Source organism: Lithobates pipiens, unplaced genomic scaffold, assembly GCF_037356315.1.
Source record: "Lithobates pipiens isolate NorthernLeopardFrog02 unplaced genomic scaffold, aLitPip1_a1.2 Scaffold_18, whole genome shotgun sequence".
Taxonomy (NCBI): domain Eukaryota; kingdom Metazoa; phylum Chordata; class Amphibia; order Anura; family Ranidae; genus Lithobates; species Lithobates pipiens.
This window is the reverse complement of record NW_027507758.1, coordinates 166,328,986-166,348,753: the sequence shown is the minus strand read 5'-3', so window position 1 is coordinate 166,348,753 and position 19,768 is coordinate 166,328,986. Positions and strand designations below refer to the sequence as shown.

General features: G+C 40.0%; 1 protein-coding gene across 2 annotated transcripts in view; it reads left to right on the top strand.

The window, feature by feature from the left end:
* Positions 1-19,768, top strand: part of ADGB (androglobin) — a 422,031-nt gene that overhangs the window by 17,529 nt on the left and 384,734 nt on the right. For both annotated transcript variants that reach the window (XM_077486347.1, XM_077486346.1), the window contains exons 2-3: positions 14,697-14,859; positions 18,160-18,252. In XM_077486347.1, coding sequence (XP_077342473.1) covers positions 14,697-14,859; positions 18,160-18,252 — 256 coding nt within the window. The remainder of the gene's footprint in view (positions 1-14,696; positions 14,860-18,159; positions 18,253-19,768) is intronic.

Below are 19,768 nucleotides of genomic sequence, written 5' to 3'. Positions count from 1 at the left end.
GGCAATGGCCCAGGAGGGCTGTGGCATAGCAGTGCAGTCAAAATATGAGACTAATGCCGCATACACACGATTTGACTTTCCGGGAGACTTGGTCCCGCGGACTGAAATCCATCGGACAATTCAATCGTGTGTGGGCTCCAGCAGACTTTTTTTCCCAAAAGTCAGACGGACCTAGAAATAAAACATGTTTCAAATCTATCCGATGGACTCAAGTCCGATGGACTAAAAATTGTGAAAACCATTCATCTGTGTGCTAGTCCGACAGACAAATACGACGCAACGGCAGCTATTGGCTACTGGCTATTGAACTTCCTTGTTTAGTCCCGTTTACGTCATCACATTCAAAACGGATGGACTTTCGAATGGACTTAGTCCGGTCGTATGTGGCCAAGTCCGTTTCGTTCAGGAAGACCGTCGGACCTAGGCCGTCGAAAAAAGTCTGGTCGTGTATATGCGACATAAGTGGTTTCTTGTAATGGGCATGTTAAAGAAGAAGCATGTCTGTCAACATCTCGGCTTTGTTCATTAAGCCATGACAGTGTATCCATGTTCACTTTTTTTTTTTTCAGGTCCTAATCCAAACCCACCTGTGCTATCACGCCAGAAAGCTACAGTGCCTTGCGAAAGTATTCGGCCCCCTTGAACTTTTCAACCTTTTGCCACATTTCAGGCTTCAAACATAAAGATATAACATTTTTATTTTTTGTGAAGAATCACCAACAAGTGGGACACAATTGTGAAGTGGAACGAAATCTATTGGATTTTTGAAACTTTTTTTAACTAATAAAAAAATGAAAAGTGGGGCGTGCAAAATTATTCGGCCCCCTTGCGTTAATACTTTGTAGAGCCACCTTTTGCTGCGATTACAGCTGCAAGTCACTTGGGGTATGTCTCTATCAGTTTTGCACATCGAGAGACTGAAATTCTTGCCCATTCTTCCTTGCAAAACAGCTCGAGCTCAGTGAGGTTGGATGGAGAGCGTTTGTGAACAGCAGTTTTCAGGTCTTTCCACAGATTCTCGATTGGATTCAGGTCTGGACTTTGACTTGGCCATTCTAACACCTGGATACGTTTATTTGTGAACCATTCCTTTGTAGATTTTGCTGTATGTTTGGGATCATTGTCTTGTTGGAAGATAAATCTCCGTCCCAGTTTCAGGTCTTTTGCAGACTCCAACAGGTTTTCATCCAGAATGGTCCTGTATTTGGCTGCATCCATCTTCCCCATGATCACTCTGGATGAACTGCAGAGAACTACAGCTGAGGTGGGAGAGTCTGTCCATAGGACAACAATCAGTCGTACACTGCACAAATCTGGCCTTTATGGAAGAGTGTCAAGAAGAAAGCCATTTCTCAAAGATATCCATAAAAAGTCTCGTCTAAAGTTTGCCACAAGCCACCTGGGAGACACACCAAACATGTGGAAGAAGGTGCTCTGGTCAGATGAAACCAAAATCCAACTTTTTGCCCACAATGCAAAACGATATGTTTGGCGTAAAAGCAACACAGCTCATCACCCTCAACACACCATCCCCACTGTCAAACATGGTGGTGGCAGCATCATGGTTTGGGCCTGCTTTTCTTCAGCAGGGACAGGGAAGATGGTTAAAATTGAGAGGAAGATGGATGCAGCCAAATACAGGACCATTCTGGATGAAAACCTGTTGGAGTCTGCAAAAGACCTGAAACTGGGACGGAGATTTATCTTCCAACAAGACAATGATCCCAAACATACAGCAAAATCTACAAAGGAATGGTTCACAAATAAACGTATCCAGGTGTTAGAATGGCCAAGTCAAAGTCCAGACCTGAATCCAATCGAGAATCTGTGGAAAGAGCTGAAAACTGCTGTTCACAAACGCTCTCCATCCAACCTCACTGAGCTCGAGCTGTTTTGCAAGGAAGAATGGGCAAGAATTTCAGTCTCTCGATGTGCAAAACTGATAGAGACATACCCCAAGCGACGTGCAGCTGTAATCGCAGCAAAAGGTGGCTCTACAAACGCAAGGGGGCCGAATAATTCTGCACGCCCCACTTTTCATTTTTTTATTAGTTAAAAAAGTTTCAAAAATCCAATAGATTTCGTTCCACTTCACAATTGTGTCCCACTTGTTGGTGATTCTTCACAAAAAATAAAAATGTTATATCTTTATGTTTGAAGCCTGAAATGTGGCAAAAGGTTGAAAAGTTCAAGGGGGCCGAATACTTTCGCAAGGCACTGTATACAAAGGGCATGTATATGTGCAGTTGTGGGTCAGAGAATACCTCATCCCTTAGTGCTGGTTCACACTGGGTGACATAGCCGCCTGACAAGTAGCGTCCCGTTCTGTATAACGAAACCGTTGTAATCTGAGTGAAACACAAGTCGCTCCGACTTGGAAAAAGGTTCCTGTACGACTTTGGAGGCGACTTGAGGCGACTTGCATTGACTTCTATAGAGAAGTCGTTTTGCAAGTCGCCGCAGCGGTCGTGTCCAGGTTGGCTGAGGCAGTCGCGCTGCAAGTCGTGCTGCTTCAGTGTGAACCGACACTTATAATTGGCTATGTTCAGAGACAGCTTCCTGAGGGGATAGTTCAGGTGGGTTTGGACTATAATCCAAATATACTGTTTATGATGTTCAAATATTGAGTGTTTATTATGTACAAGCAGTTTCTTTTCTTCCCTTTTTTGTCTGTAAAAGAAGTGATTGGGGGAGGGGTTGGCATGCCTGTTAATGATTTTTAGTGTTGGCGTATACCACAGTGCTGTGGAAAGACAGGGTGAAGAGTCAGATATACAAGGAGGGACCAATTAAGATACAATTCATTCTACTGCCTGAGGTACTCTGTATCTCTGGGTTCCAGTGCTGGAAAACGCACAACAAAAAAGAAAAAAATCTGATTATCTACAAAATCATTTATCACAACTAAAACTTGGCAGTGATCTTTTCAACTCTAAATGTTGCAAGCTGCAATTTCTAATTTGCTTTATAAAATATTATTATCACACTTTCATTTAACAGTTAAAGTGGATTATTTTTTGAGCAGTGCTAGAACTGCTCAAGAGAAAAATATTGATTTCTGCGTGTGTGGAATATTAACAACAACTATAAATCATTCAGTACTGATTTCATTGTGGTTTTGTATCCTGTATACTATATAAGGAGATGAACATCTGCTGTTTCCTGTCTGTGGACTTCTTGCGCCTATATAGATATACTACGCCAGTGAACATGCTTCATCTCCCTATTCTATTCCCTCCTTTGCAAAAGGGTATCGCCAAGGTCCTTTTTTCAGTAATGGGCAGTCCCTCTTTCCAGGGTTAGATTTTGCCCTAGGCCTCCTGGGCCACTACAGTCACTACCCTGAAAATAAGACCTAGCGTGATTATCTGTGATGGCTGCAATATAAGCCCTACCCACCAAATAAGCCCTACCCAGTTTCCCCAAAAATAAGCCCTACCCTGAAAATAAGACCTACAAGGACTTTAACTAGAGCTTATTTGTGGGGTAGGGCTTATATTACAGCCATCACCGACAATCACTCTAGGTCTTATTTTTGGGGAAACAGGGTAGAGACCATGCAAAACATTCACCCCTGCCTGCCACTAATATTTATTTATATGCTTTTTGGAAATGAAATACGTTGGACTGTCTACTTTCCAAAAAGGGGTAATTTTGGTGATATTTGTACTGTCCTGGCATTTTAGGCCCTCATGAAATGAGATAATCAGTACACCATTTTCAAATATACAGGTATATACTATAGTTTGTAGTAGACTGTAGTTTTTCTATAATGCCCTGTACACACAGTCGGAAATTCCGACAGAAAAAGTCAGATCGGATTATATTGGCGGAAAATCCGTTCGTGTGTGGGCTCTATCGGACTTTTTCCATCGGAATCTCCGAAAGGAAAAAGTTTGAGAGCTGGATCTAAAATTTTCCGACAACAAAATCCGATCTGACTTTTTCCGATCGTGTGTACAGAATTCCGACGGACAAAGTGCCACGCATGCTCAGAATAAATTACGAGATGAAAGCTATTGGCTACTGGCCTCTTTAAAGTCCCGTCATACATGAATTATGTCACCTCGTCCCGAACAATCGGATTTTCCGACAACTTTGTCCGACCGTGTGTATGCAACGCAAGTTTCGGCCAAAATCCATCAGAAAAAATCACGCATTTTGTGGTCGGAATGTCCGACCGTGTTTACAGGGCATTACATTCACACAGACTAAATAGTATATACTGTTTTAGGTTACTTTCACCAAAGACATGTAGCAGTATACATGTGGGCCCAAATTTATGAAGAAAGATTATTTATTTTCAAAATTTTAGCAAAGACTATGGGTCCTTTCACACGGGGCGGATCAGTTCTGATCCGCCCCGTGGATATCCGTTTGCTCAGCGGGGATCACTCCGCCGATCCCCGCTGAGCAGGGAGATGACAGGTCTGTCTCTGCACACTGCGCAGGGACGGACCTGTCACAGCGCCGCTCTCCCCTATGGGAGATCGGATGACGACGGACCGCAGTGCCCGTCGTCACCCGATCCGATCCGCAGACGAATGGAAAAATAGCTTTTTCCTCCGTTACACTTTTTCGGATCGGAGCGGGTCGGATGTCAGCGGACATGTCACCGCTGACATCCGACGCTCCATAGAGCTCTATGGAGCACCCGTTCAGGTCCGCCTGAAAAACTGACAGGCGGGCCCGAACGGGACGTTAGTGTGAAAGAGGCCTAAAACTTTTTTTTTTTTGTGTATAGTAAAAGATAAAAAAATCCAGTGGTGATTGAATACCACCAAAAGAAAGCTCCTCCTGTATTACAGTGTCTCCACTCCAGGTGAAGGAGCAACAGAGACACCTTTGCTCAGCAGCACTGTTAATCTGGGGAGATTATATGGATTTGCAGATTTGGATACACTGACAAATTAAAGCCGAACTCCAGCTAAAACTTTTTATAAGCAGCTATAGCAACAGTTTTTTAACTTTTTGCAATAAAGGTTTTACATACATAAATAGAAGCTGATCATTGTAATCACCCCTGTCAGTTGGTTTGTCTCAACACTATAATTGCTACATCTGTAGGACAGTTTGTTCTTGTTAAAAACAAGAGACATACTTTCCATGTCACTAGGTGAAAATAAAGTGAAAAAAAAACAACAAAAAATGAATACAGCCATTGAATATTAGCCCTTGTACACACAGTCTGACGGAAAATGTCCGATCGGACCATGTTGTCGGATAATCCGACTGTGTGGGCTCCATCCACTGTTATCGGAATATCACACGGACAAAGTTTTAGAGCTGGGCTATAAAACCTTCCAACAACCTGATCCGATCGGAAAGTCCGATCGGAATTCTCTACACACAATCGGACAAAGTGCCACGCATGCTCATATCAAATTCCTGTCATAACGAAATAACGTCATCACGTTCCGAACGATCGGATTTTCCAACAACTTTGTCTGACCGTGTGTATCCAACACGAGTTTCGGACAAAATCCGTTGGACAAAATCCAACGGATTTTGTTGTCGGAATTTCCGACCGTGTGTACAAGGGCTTAGAATTGGTTATTTGCAATATAATGAATGTTTGCATTAGGGTTTAATACAGCTTTAAACAGTATGTAAACCCAACTTTTCATATTCCTGATGTGTGCCTGCTGTACCATGTACTTGCATCGAAAATTATCCTTTTCTCTTTGTATTTCTTCTTTTGTGTGAAATACCTGATGCTCCTGCCAGTCCTGCCAAGGTGAGAGTTTACTTTAAAGCGGAGTTCCAGCCTGGGTGAAAAAAATATTAAAAGTCAGCAGCTACAAATACTGTAGCTGCTGACTTTTAACATAAGGTCACTTACCTATCCAGGGAGCCTGCAATGTCGGCACCTGTAGCCCACCCGCCTATCGGCTCCAGGTGCAGGTGCCAGCATCCTTACTAAGGGAAACAGGAAGTGAAGCCTTGCAGCTTCACAGCCCGTTTTCCTACTGCGCTTGCGTGAGTCTCGCGGTGCTTTGTGAACGGTCCCGCCATTTTCTGGGACACACACAGCTCCCAGAAGGCAACGGGGGGAAGGAGAAGGGTACAATACCGCGGAAGTGACATACATTGCCGCGGTGACATGGGACGGAAGTCTCAAAGAAAACACTCAAAAGGTATGAAGAAAAAAAATGGGCGGGGGGGTGGATTTGTGCTTTTTGTTTCAAATGGAGTTTCATTTTTGCCTGGGGCTTTAAGTATAGCCATATATCCCATCTGTCATCTGTGGCTGTCCTTGGAGAGAACCGTATCATCTATTTGTTATAATTTACTGAACAAGCAAACTGCAATAGGGCTTGTTACTCTCTAGTCTTTAGAGTAAAAATTTTTATCTACACAAAAAAAATAGTTCTCTATGGTTAATGCATATTTCAATACGCTGATATTTTGTCGGCTGCTGAATCCAACTTGCACGTTGCATGTTTCATTTCAGACACATCCTTCAAAACATCAATAACTTTAATGACTTCCATGCCCATAAAACACTTGCCTATTTGTAGTGGACACTTTTCACTTTGTGCCTCTCAAATACTAATCGAGTATTGATTTTTCCTAAATGTTAGATTAGTAAAATTGCAGTATATACAGAATAAAGTGGTATTGTAGAAAACAAAAAAAGAAAAGTGCAAAGCAGCCAAATATGTGTTTTTCTGTTTCAGCATGCAGTTAAATATTAATTGACCTCTTCGCTGTCAAAGCATCCTTTTGACAGCATTTCACTCTTCGTTATATCCATTTTTTTTTTTATAAAGTATACAGTTACAGTCTATGTATAATAATAATAATAATAATAATCATGATTTAATATTGTATACATATCTATTTTTTCAGCCTTTTTTGTTATGAGTTCTTCTGTATTGATGTGGCCTACAATAATGCGATATTTAATACTTTATTGCTTTTATTGAAGGTTACAATGTCTGACGAAACAGCCTACTACTTTGCAGTAAACACATATCCTTAGTCGTGTCATGTGGTTCGCAGTTCCTCATAGATGTATTGATTGACCTAAAACCTAGTCTATTTGTAGCTTTCTTTAACTTGTGGATGGTAACAAACATTGTCCCTGTAAATATGCCACTTGAATTTTAATAGCCATGTTACAATACCAGGTAAAGGTCTGAAACCTCTGCACCACTTTAATTGGAAATAGTGAACTTCTGGCAAGCTGTAACATATTACATAAAAGCAATGCATATTTGACATTTATGAGGTCTGACAGGGAGCATCTTCTTATGTACCCAACTCCAAAAGCATTTCTAATGAGCATTGTCAGTCTGTGCAGTTTAATTATTTTTTTGGAAATAGTGTATAATAATATTATCTCTCCATGACAGCATACAGTATTTTTGATCTGTGGTGACAACATGCTGTCACATTACTTGATATGCTTACAGATACCAAATGACAAAATACGTTTCTTTTATTTCGTCTTTAGGGTTTGAGCCACTTTACATTGACCAAAGATGCCCATTGCCAATAGGGCATTGAGGAACTCATGGACACTGTGGTTATGACATTGACATTCAAAAACACCCAGCCATATTTTGTGCTACAAACTAGTTCTGGAGCAGTAAAGCGAAACCTGTTTACTGCCCTGGAACTAGTATGTGGCACATGAGTTAGAAAATGGTTTTCTATCAAAGTGTCATGGTTATGCAATAGTTTGTCTGTCAGCTTACCTCTCACTATGTATTCATCTCTAGAGACCAGCCACTCTTACCTGACTGCTTTTATAATCTCTCCTCTAAGCATGGCTCCACCCTAGCTCCTATCAGAGAACTCTATATTAACCTGTGCAGTTCAGGCCAGCCATGCTGATCAACATTGTATGTTCGGCTTCCTGTTTCCCGTGTGCTCTTTGATTGTTTCTGTTACTGACCTTGGCGTGTTCTCATCTATTCATGTCTGCTCGTGACCCTGACCTTTTGGTGTGTCCCTGACTATCCCTGTTTGCCTGTGACCCTGAACCTTTGGCGTGTACTCTGTTGTCCTTGCTTGGTTGTGGCCCAGACCTTGGCTTTTTTCCTTATTATCCCTATCCTCCTGTTTCCTACTGTGGGCATGAGCTAGGGGACCCTGGGGGGGTCGTGACCTGGAGCCAGTTGCAGCCCAGTCCATCCACACCACTAGAGGCACTGGTGAACACCTGTTGTCTCTTAGATTCCGCGCCCCAGGGAATCTTAGACTCTAACCCCAGTGGGACCCGTGTTGGTGTTCCAGCGGCCCTGCCTTCCTTTACCACCCAAACTCCCATCTGCAGCAGTCAGCCGTAGGGTCCACTACCTTGCGGTGCACTCATGCCACCAACGGTGTGCATCTGTCACCTGGGCTGACACAAAGCCTTTCATGTGGGTGCTTTGGGTGAGACTAGCTGAATGTCTAGCTGTTTCTATTAAAGCCTTACTAAGTGCATGTTGTGGTCGAGACTAGAGGAACTTTGGTTGAGACTAGTGAAATGTCTAATTTAATATTTATGGTTTGTGGTATGTAACTGTGGAGTTAGTGCTAAATGCTGCTGTAAAATATAACAGTTTTTCTTGAGGGAATTCCTATTGCAAGTTCTTTGAAAACGAAGTGGCCACACATCTACATAACAAGCACCATTTGATGGCAAACAGTGCCTTCTATTTTCCTGAATGATGCCCAATCTATAAAATATTCAGGTATCGGTCACATTGCTTTGCTCAAGTTACCATATTCCTTACCATAATACAGTGCTTGGATCCGGAGGAACCAATAAAACTATCATATGGGGTAGAGCATACCTAGTCAATATCAACTTTCATCAAGTCAATTTTGATGAATTTCAATCTGTGACAAATTGTATGGTAATCAAAGAGGGTTATCCGAAGCTACTAAAATAAAATAAAAAACCTCATATACAGTTTACACACAAGTTGCCATAAACTCATTCAACCCAAAAATAAATAATCTTTGTTGGACATAATGCTCATTAAGCAGTGAATGCTTTGCCTAAGCCTAAAGGCAATTATTTCTAAGCTATCTATTTTCTGGACACAGGTAAAACAGAATTAAAAAGAAACTCAATGGAAGCCTATGAACAACAGCATAACAGTAAATTTTGAGAGATTATTTCTTAGGCAATTAGTCCGATCGGAATTCTCTACACATGATCGGAGTATGTCTGATCGGAGCATTTTGTCGGAAAATATTTTCGGCAAGTTGGAAAAGTTGGTCCGTCGGATATTCAGACGGAAACAGTCTGATGCAGACCACACACAGTCGGAATACACGACAAAACGCTCCGATCGGACACATTCCGACGGAATTTCCGATCGTGTGTACAAGGGCTTAGTCATACCACGCACGTACACATCCTTATAACCATAATGGTCAGTAATACAAGTCCCCTAAAGTCACCACCAATTGCAATATGCAGTGAGACTACCATTAAAGAGTACCACAATCAACTTTCCTTCCTGGGGGATTCAATAAAATGTGGGTCTGTTTTTTTAGACCAGGGGTCCCCAAACATTCTAAACAAAGGGCCAGTTCATTGTCCTTCAAACTTTAGAGGGGCTGGACTGTGGCTTGTGGGAATGGACATTTTCCAGACATCAGTTGGCACGGGGGGGGGGGGGGGGGTGGTGCCCTGTTGCTGTTATCCTTGGGAACAATAGTGACTTGTTGGTATCAGTGGAAGGAATGGTGCCCCATTGTTGGTATCATTGGGAGGAATACTGCCCTGTTGTTGGTATCAGTGGAAGGAATAGTGCCCCATTGTTGTCATCATTAGGAGGAATAGTGCCCCATTGTTGGTATCAGTGGGAGAATTGGTGCCCCATCATTGGTGCCCCCCCAGCCAAATTTTGGAGACCACTGGTTTAGAACTTTGCGGTACATAGACTGGCCATGAACATGGCATTTCTTAGACCATTTTCACTGTCTAAAATGCACTGGGAACTGCAAAAACAACTTAAAATAATCACCAGAAAGGAAGCAATCAACCAACCATTTACCATTGCTTTTGAAATGAATACTATTCTTGTATTGGCCAAATGTCCCTTTTTGATGTGTGGAATTCTATGTGCAATCAAATTGAACTAGAAAATGCATTTCCTGGAGAAAATGTGTGGGAATGCTGAATAGCATCAAAACTGCCCCATTATATTGCTACCATCAAAACTGCCCATCATATTCCTCTATTATAAATCAGTATATGGTGTGTCTGTGCTCTCCCCCACTGCCCATCACTGTGTATAAGAAGCTTTGGTAACCATGGAAACAAAATGGACAACAAAAGCCTGGATGCCCTAAATTTTATGAAATTTTATGAAATGATCACTAAATTTAAACAGCTTTTTCACAAAAACTGTAAAAGATATCAAACTGAAAAGATATAGCCAAATAGCTAAATATTTTGTGAACATTTTAAAGTTTGTTTGGCGTCTGTAGGTGAAAGTATGAAGGAGCTGAAACTTTTGGCAGCCGAAGAAGATTTTACAGATTTTAAGCATGCTCTCATTGACGTCAATGTTAAAAAAAGTGTTAAAAAGCTTAATATTTTAAAAAGTATAAATAGTAGAAAAGAAGTCCCATCATCAGCTGAAAGAGCGTAACATTTTAAAAGTTGAATAGCTTTAATAGCTGAAAGTATGCAGAAGTTACGCGGAGCCAAATAACGTACAGAATAATAATAAAATTAAAATTAAAAAAATGATTAATAAATAAAAAAATGAATAACAATAGTGGGACTGCTGAAGCATTCCCACTAAATATAACAAAAAATTAGACAAAGCTACAGCAATAATTTCAGTCTCATCTCCTCACTTTGAATCGCAACCATAATTTTATGTCTGTGATCGCTATGTAATTTCAACAAAAAATATAATTAAAAGTTCAATCAAAATGTGTTAAAAGAGTAGATTCAGAGAATCTGCAAATCGATTTACAGTGCCTTGCAAAAGTATTCACCCCCTTGGCTTTTTACCTGTTTTGTTACATTACAGCCTTTAGTTCAATGTTTTTTTAATCTGAATTATATGTGATGGATCAGAACACAATAGTCTAAGTTGGTGAAGTTAGAAAAATATATACATAAAACTATTTTTCAGAAATACAAAAACTGATAATTGGCATGTGCATATGTATTCACCCCCTTTGTTATTGAAGCCCATAAAAAGCTCTGGTGCCACCAATTACTTTTAGAAGTCACATAATTAGTGAAATGATGTCTACCTGTGTGCAATCTAAAGCCTTGTACACACGATCGGAGAATCCGTCGGAATGAGTCACATCGGACCGTGTTGTCGGATAATCCGGAACATCCGTCAGACCCAAATTTCCAACTTGTTGGAAATATTTCCCGACCAACTGGTTCGATCGGACATACTCCGATCATGTGTAGAGAATTTTGATAGGACCAAGTGCCACGCATGCTCAGATCAAATTCCTACATCAAAGCTATTGGCTACTAGCCTGAATGTAGTCCCATCGTAACGAAATTAAGTCATCACGTTCTGAAAGATCGGATTTTTCAACAACTTAGTCCGACCGTGTGTATGCAACAGTTTGGGACAAGATCCGACGGGCAAAATCCGACGGATTTGGTTGTCGAAATCTCCGACCGTGTGTATAGGGGCTTAGTGTCACGTGATCTGTCATTACATATACACACCTTTTTGAAAGGCCCTAGAGGCTGAAACACCTAAGCAAGAGCCACCACTAACCAAACACTGCCATGAAGACCAAGGAACTCTCCAAACAAGTAAGGGACAATGTTGTTGAGAAGTACAAGTCAGGGTTAGGTTATAAAAGATGTCCAAATCTTTTATGATCCCTAGGAACACCATCAATTCTATCATAATCAAATGGAAAGAACGTGGCACAATAGTAAAACCTGCCAAGAGACGGCTGCACACCAAAACTCACGGACCGGGCAAGGAGGGCATTAATTAGAGAGGCAGCACAGAGACCTAAGGTAACACTGGAGGAGCTGCAGAATTCCACAGCAGAGACTGGAGTATCTGTACATAGGACGACAATAAGCCATACGCTCCATAAAGTTGGACTTTATGGCAGAGTGGCCAGAAGTAAACCATTACTTTCAGCAAAAAAACAAAATGCCACATTTTGAGTTTGCGAAAAGGCATGTGGGAAACTCCCAAAATGTATGGAGGAAGGTGCTCTGGTCTGATGAGATTAAAATTGAACTTTTTGGCTATCAAAGAAAACGATGTCTGGTGCAAACCCAACACATCACATTGCCCAAAGAACACCATCCCCACAATGAAACATGGTGGTGGCAGCATCATGCTGTGGGGATGTTTTTCATCAGTCGGGACTGGGAAACTGGTCTGAGTTGAGGGAAAGATGGATGGTGCTAAATACAGGGATATTCTTGAGCAAAACCTGTACCACTCTGTGTGTGATTTGAGGCTAGGATGGAGGTTCACCTTCCAGCAGGACAATGACCCAAACACACTGCTAAAGCAACACTTCAGTGGTTTAAGGGGAAACCTGTAAATGTGTTGGAATGGCCTAGTCAAAGCCCAGACCTTAATCCAATATAAATCTGTGGTCAGACAATGCTTGCTTTTAACAAATGCAAACCATCCAACTTATAGGAGCTGCAGCAATTTTGCAAGGAGGAATGGACAAAAATCCCAGTGGTAAGATGTGGCAAGCTCATAGAGACTTATCCAAAGTGGAGCTGTGATAGCCGCAAAAGGTGCTCTACAAAGTATTTACCTTAGGGGGGTGAATAGTTATGCACATTGACTTTTTCTGTTATTTTTCCTATTTGTTGTTTGCTTCACAATAAAAAAAAAATCTTCAAAGTTGTGGGCATGTTCTGTAAATTAAATGATGCAAATTCTCAAACAATCTATGTTAATTCCAGGTTGTGAGCAACAAAACACGAAAAATGCCAAGGGAGGTGAATACCTTTGCAAGGCACTGTAGATTACAGATTTTACAAATGAGTCCAGGGGAGAGAAAAAATAGTGGGCAATAGGTTCAGTTTGTTGTAAGGATTTCTTATATATGGTATATTTTATAGTTGAAAATCCTGGGTTGTGAATATATATAAAGGTTTATGTGGACAGCAGCTAAACAGTGGTTGCAGAGCACAGTAAAATGTTCATAGTATAGTATTTAATCTCATTATATAAGCTTGTAAGTAAAATTCTATCTACCCTTCAAGGATTTTCCATTTCCACAATTTAATATGGATCACAACATGGATGTAAATGAAAATAAATACAAAGTTGTCAAGAATGCCAGATTGAGAGACTGTCATGCTGTCAGTCACTGTTATATCCTATAACAGATGGGAGGACAAGGCAGCATTCTTAAATCTGAAAAACCAAATTTTCCCCAAGAATTATTGTTTTCAGAATGATTGTGTACAACTATTAATTGTAGTTGTGTAGAATAACTGCTCTGCCAAGAAGAAAACAGCACCTCTGTGAAGTCTAAATAACCAATTTCATGCTGTATGTTGCAGGCATACTAATGACATAATTATATAGTGACAGTTGTCTTGCTGAATGTTAAATTACATGACTGTGGGAGTGATTCTGTGAGTGGTTCAAACGATATAGTGAAGTGTATTTCAGAGGAAATATGTGAGTTTGACCCATTTGAAATCATTCAATACATTTTATGACTTTGTTTTGTACAGATAATACCTTTGAAAATAGAGGTATTTTGACAAAGTTACATAATAGATCTGTGATCAGCATTGCCACACAGCAGCCAATCAGATTCAAATTAAAATTTTCAGGACAGGGAACTGGATTGATTGTTTTAAGCAGAATAAACTTAGACAGTTCTTGTGGGAACTTTCATACATTTTTTGGTGCTGTAGCAAAGTTTTGACATTTTGATCTAGCAATAGAGTAGAACTATAGGCAAAACCTTTTTTTTCAATTATGTCTAGAGCAAGAGAGTGTTATAACCCCTGTCAGATTTTTTTTTAACCATCTGTGTGCCATTGGGGAGATTTCCTTTTCACTTCCTGTCTCATAGCCAAACAGAAGTCAAAGGAAATCCCGGCAAATTAAGGGAAATCCTTGGGGACCCTGAGGTCATAAAAACTAGTGTCCTCATAGCAAGATTTCTCCACTAATACTTTTCTGGACACAACCCAAAATTTGGGATTTGGGATTTTCTTTTATTTTCGATGATCACTTTCAATGATGATGGTAAACAGGACAAATAGAGAGGGTGACTATCCTTAACGGGGACACATACAGCAATAAAAACTTACAAGCCTTCTAATCCCTCTGCACTATATCCAAAACTGAAAAAAAAAATGTTGCCTTTAGTTATACTGCAACATAAATGGAATGGCTCTAAATTGGCCCTAGTATGTGTATGTATGATTTTGAGTCGGGGATCTTAGATTGTAAGCTCCTTTTTAGGGCTGATGTGAATGTACAATACATATGTAAAGTGCTGTGTAAATTGTTGGTGCTATATAAATGCCTGTAATAAAAATTAAAAAATACATATACGGTAGGTACAGTACGGTACTTTCTAGCGGTATTAAAATACATTTTGTAGTGTTCTTACTGTGCCCTTATATCAGCAAATGTAATTAAAAAATTGGTAAAAGTTTGATTATTCATTACCTACTTTTAGACTTTAGATGTTATCAGCATACAGCAAATGTCTTTATTGCTAATCAAGCTGTTAATTCTTTCTAGCATGGCATCAGTGGTCGCTAGCACAGTGACTGCATCAATCGAGTTTAAAAAGGGAAGACTTTCTATATGGCCAGAGTGGAATGAAGCAGATATAAACTCTGAGAAGTGGGATACAGGAAAACCCAGTAAAGAGAAGGAAAAAGGTGGAAAAGGTCCAGCACTTGTAAGTACAGTTAAATTATTACTTTCAACTATAATTCACGGTTCATGATTATAGGTTCTAAACTATCAATTACATCATCAAAGCAAAAAGAGTTCAAGGGGTCTGCAAAGCCTATCCCTAAAGCTGGTCATAGATGGATCCTCTTTTCTTTTTTTTTCTTTTTTTGTGCATCCAACAGGCTGAATTTTCAAAAAAAAACAAAAACAAACAAAAAAACGCATTTCTCTATCCAAATAAGTGAGGTGGCTGAAGAAATTTCTCCCACTTGTACTTGACATTGTATTGTGACGGAACTCTTGCAGTCACTGATTGAAAAAAGCTTTCCAACATTACTGCTCAGTAAAAGTCAATTTTAAGATTGACTTCTGTTGAACAGGGATGTCCATGTGTGGATCAAAATTCAGCTGACCCTTGTTGAACTGGACACATTTTGATTCATCTTTAGCTTTGTATACTTAGATTATGCACTTAATTTACAGTACCTTTCTTTATACATTAAAGTGTTACTACACCCAGGAGCCTGCATTCATTATATCTGGTTCCCCACAGTACACAGAACATGGAAATGCAATTATTTTAGTAAATATAAACTGCTAAATACCTTTTCTCATCACCAGTATATAGCAGCCTTGTGACTTCTATCAGTTCCTAGTAAAGCTTGTAGGAGGAGTTTTCATTCTCCTCTGATCCTCTGTCTAGACACGTCTGGACAGTGCTGATTGGCCCTGTGCTGATCACATGCACTCCCCCAAGAAAAAAAAAACTCTCTAGCAATACACACAAAACTGAGCATGTGCAGCCCATCCCCTGGCTCTGTAAATATCAGGTTATGTTTTGGAGACAGGGAAAGAAGGGGTGGATCAGAGAAGACAGGATCAAGCAGCCTTTGTACACAATGCAAAGGATTAACCCCTTAGATTCTACAGTGAGTATAACAAGCATGCTTTACTGCATATACAGACTGATTTGACTGTTGTGGGTTTAGTAACACTTTAAGGTGATTGTAAACAATCACCTTGTAAAACAGCCCACTCAGTTTAAAATTTAAATAAAAGGCAAAACATGTATGTATAGATATAAAAAAATACATTATAAATACCCTTTTTTCAATTTTTTTAAGTGATCACATTCCCTCTGTGCTCAGTTGCATAAGTGCTGGGGGAGGAGAAGCAACAACACACTGAATTTCCTAGTGAATAGACTTGGTTGTAATAAAGGATGAGCTGAGACGTGTTTGGATCCTATAAGACAAAAACAATTCCATAGCTCAACTCACCACCCAATCTGCTGACCAACCAAATTTACCTGTTTAACTGTCTGTTAAAAGCAGGGGATTTAGTTAGCACATCTTTGCAAACGCATGTGAAAGGTGCAAGGCCTCGTCACAGCACCCTGTGTTGCTTGCAGTCCCAACACTACAAATTTATAAGTGTCTCCACAGTGGAAGCACATGCATGGAATGGATAGATGTGGGAGCCCTTGTATACACGATCGGACATTCCAACAACAAAATTTGTCGGATTTTGTGGCCAGTTTTTTATTAGTGTTTGGATCCTAGTTCGATCCCACCTCAGTGAGTCCATCAGGAAGCTGTCACTGCCCTATGCCAATTATAAACTGCTGAGACATCTTCCACCCCACAGACATATTTTTTGCAAGGGGCATGGAATGCCTCAGCTGCTTATAATTGGCAAAGTACTTTGGCAGCTCCCTGGCCAGATTGCTCAGATAGGTTCAGACTAGGATCCAAACACACCTGATCTCATCCCTAGTTGTGATATTAATCTATTGCATAGATATACTAAAGCTAAAACTTAGTAAGTGAGTACCTACTAAGCACTACTTAGGTGTTTGCAAAGGGCAGTGGTCCTTGTATCTTCAGTCATTTAGCAGCCTTAGGTCAGAACTCTTTGTGGCCCAGAGTTTCCATCGTCTGCATATATGGCATGCAAGGGGATTAGTAAACAGCCTGGGTAAATTGATTTGTCACTCGACATTGTGTGTTTGTGATATTGAGGGATTGTTAGCTCAGTGGTAAAATTGTTTATAGGGAGTTCCTGCCCGTCCATACTAAGGTATAAAGGCTTGCCAGCCCACTTTTTTTTTATTATTATTATTATTATTATTATTATTAACAAACATAAGTAAACGTTCAAAACAGTACATTTGCCCATGCAGGAGATTTGCATAATCAAAAACAGGTAACAGAAAAATATCCTCATACTTTCTGGCCTTTTCAGCCAGGAAATCTAATCTCTTTAAATGAGGAAATATTTAAGCTCCTGTAAACTGTAGACTCATTTTCTGTAAGTAAGATTCTAAATTGCTTGTCCAGTTCTTCAAGGTAAAGAACTTACCCTATGAAGTAGATCTTGACCCAGACATGGTGGAATTGTTCTGCCGGTTGGGGCATACTGTAGTACTGTCACTTTATATCAGCATATCCTCCCAAACAGAAAGTCATAGTGTACAGGAGGTCTATTTCAAATGCAACACAACAGTACAGCCACCTGCACACTAACCTCCGTTAGATCTCAGCATCTCCATGCTGCTTCCACTCTCCAAACCTTATTTTTGTTGACTTGATTCCTGGGCTTCATTGGACGCCATTCACAAATCCTGTCATCACAGATCATATTACTTTTGAGAACTACAGTCTCAAGTGACAGGCGTGGTTTCAGCTCAAAGTGACTCTTCCTAAATTGAATCCCCAGTGTGTGTATTGCGTGCACAGTGGGCCCCATCCCGCTTTGCACCCACGTGCACTACACACACAAAAAAATGAGGGATATGTCTCTGGCTTTGAGCCGCATGTGGTTTCCATGCTACATGCTTCCATCCTACAATTTAAGGATTGATGAGGTAGTAGAAAATTATTGTATTTAAACACATTTCTTTAATGTTGGACAATAAATGAAATTGTGAAATCTGCAGTTAAATTATTTGTGAGAGTAGATATTTAAAGACAGTAACTATTCATTAAGAAACACATAAATTCATTTTAAATTTATGGGTTAGGCTTTATTATCTTCCTAGGTAGCTGTGCAAGCTTCTCCTGCTACACCACTGATACAGCATGATAAATCTTTTAAGCTGCTAAAAAATATACAGTAATATAATCTGAAACTTCAGCATATGAAAGATTAAATGAAAACAGAATATAATGATTTTGCTTATGCAAGTATTGTAAGTCTGTATAAATTAAGACCCTGTGCTGTGATATGCCCTAGTACAGAGCATATTCTTTGTCTAAAAATGATATACATATTTAGCCCACAGTAATTATACCCTTTTTTTCAGCATTTCTTTGATGATCCTGAAGGAAAGATTGAATTGCCGGCTAATTTAAAAGTTCATTGCTGGAAGCGTCCTCACGAGTTTATAACAAACACGGTAAGAACTGTTGATGTTAAAGACCCATAATGAACCTAAGTCGCATATGTTAAAGTGATTTTCTGGAGTTACCAAAAAATACCTAAAGCTGATGACATTCATTCACACCAGTACATTGCAGGAACATGTGTAAAATTGTGCACTTTCCCACAATGCACAAAAATGTGCTTCCCCTTTGCAGATGTGTGGTGCATATTTTAATCTCGCAAAAGCATTACTTTGCATTTTCCTACATTGAACATCATCTCCCATATTGTTGTCCACCCCTCTATTTTAACTTATGCCAAGTACACACGATCAGAGTTTTCATTAGAAAAATCTTGGATGGTTTTTCCGACGGACTTCCGCTCAAGCTTGGCTTACATACACACGGTCACATAAAAGTTCTCTGAACTTTCAACCGTCAAGAACGCGGTGACATACAACACTACAATGAGCCAAGAAAATTAAGTTCAATGCTTCCAAGCATGCATTGAATTGTTTTCGAGCATACGTAGGAATTTTGTGTGTCGGAATTGCTACAGACGATTGGAATTTCCGATCGGAACTTTTTCCATCGGGAAAAATAGAGAACCTGCTCTCAATCTTTTGCTGGCGGAAATTCCACCAGCAAAAGTCTGATGGAGCATACACACGGTCAGAATTTCCAACCAAAAGCTCTCATCGGACTTTTGCTGGCAGGATTTCCGATCGTGTGTACGTTGCTTACGTCTTCTTGTAATGTTGCTATATCCTGCTGTGAAGTTATTGCCCTACTTAGTTTTGTATCGTTAGCAAACACTGAGATTGAACTATTTATTCCAAACTCTATACCGAGGTAAACAAAATTGGCCCACGGACAGAGTGCTGGGGCACTCGGCTCACAACTCCAGATCATTCGGAAAATATGCCATTTTTTGCCACTCTCTGGAAATGGTCCTGCAACCTGTTTTCTATCCAGGAACATAACATGTCTTCAATGCCAAAATATTTTTAACCTGAATACCTTTACAAACTATTAACTAATCGTTTGTAGGGTACTGTATCAAATGCCTTAACAAAATCTGCATACACTACATCCACGTGCCTTCCGTTATCCAATTAAAGCTCACCTCCTGATAGAATGGCTGCATTATGGCTGTCTGGAAAGTCTAGGCATTTGTGTTTGTACTGATGGCATACATATAGAAAGTTATAGGAAATTAATATTTTACAGTTGTTACTGAGACAGGAGGTGATTGGGGAATCTTCTACTAAAGACACCTGTTCTGATGACTGCTGTCTAAAGCCCCCATTCACACTATCAGATTCTCTGCTGATTTTTTCCTTCAGATTTACTAAAACCATAAAATAGGAGGTCAAACCTTAAGAGTTTCAATTTTTTATGCAACCAGGCAGGCCCTTGCACTACATGGTTTTGGTAAATCTGAAGGAAAGAATCAGCAGAAAATCTGAGAGTGAGTATGGGGCTTAAGAATGAATTACCCATCTTATCCTGTTGTGTCTCTTGGCCAGAAAGTAAAGTGAAATCTCCCTG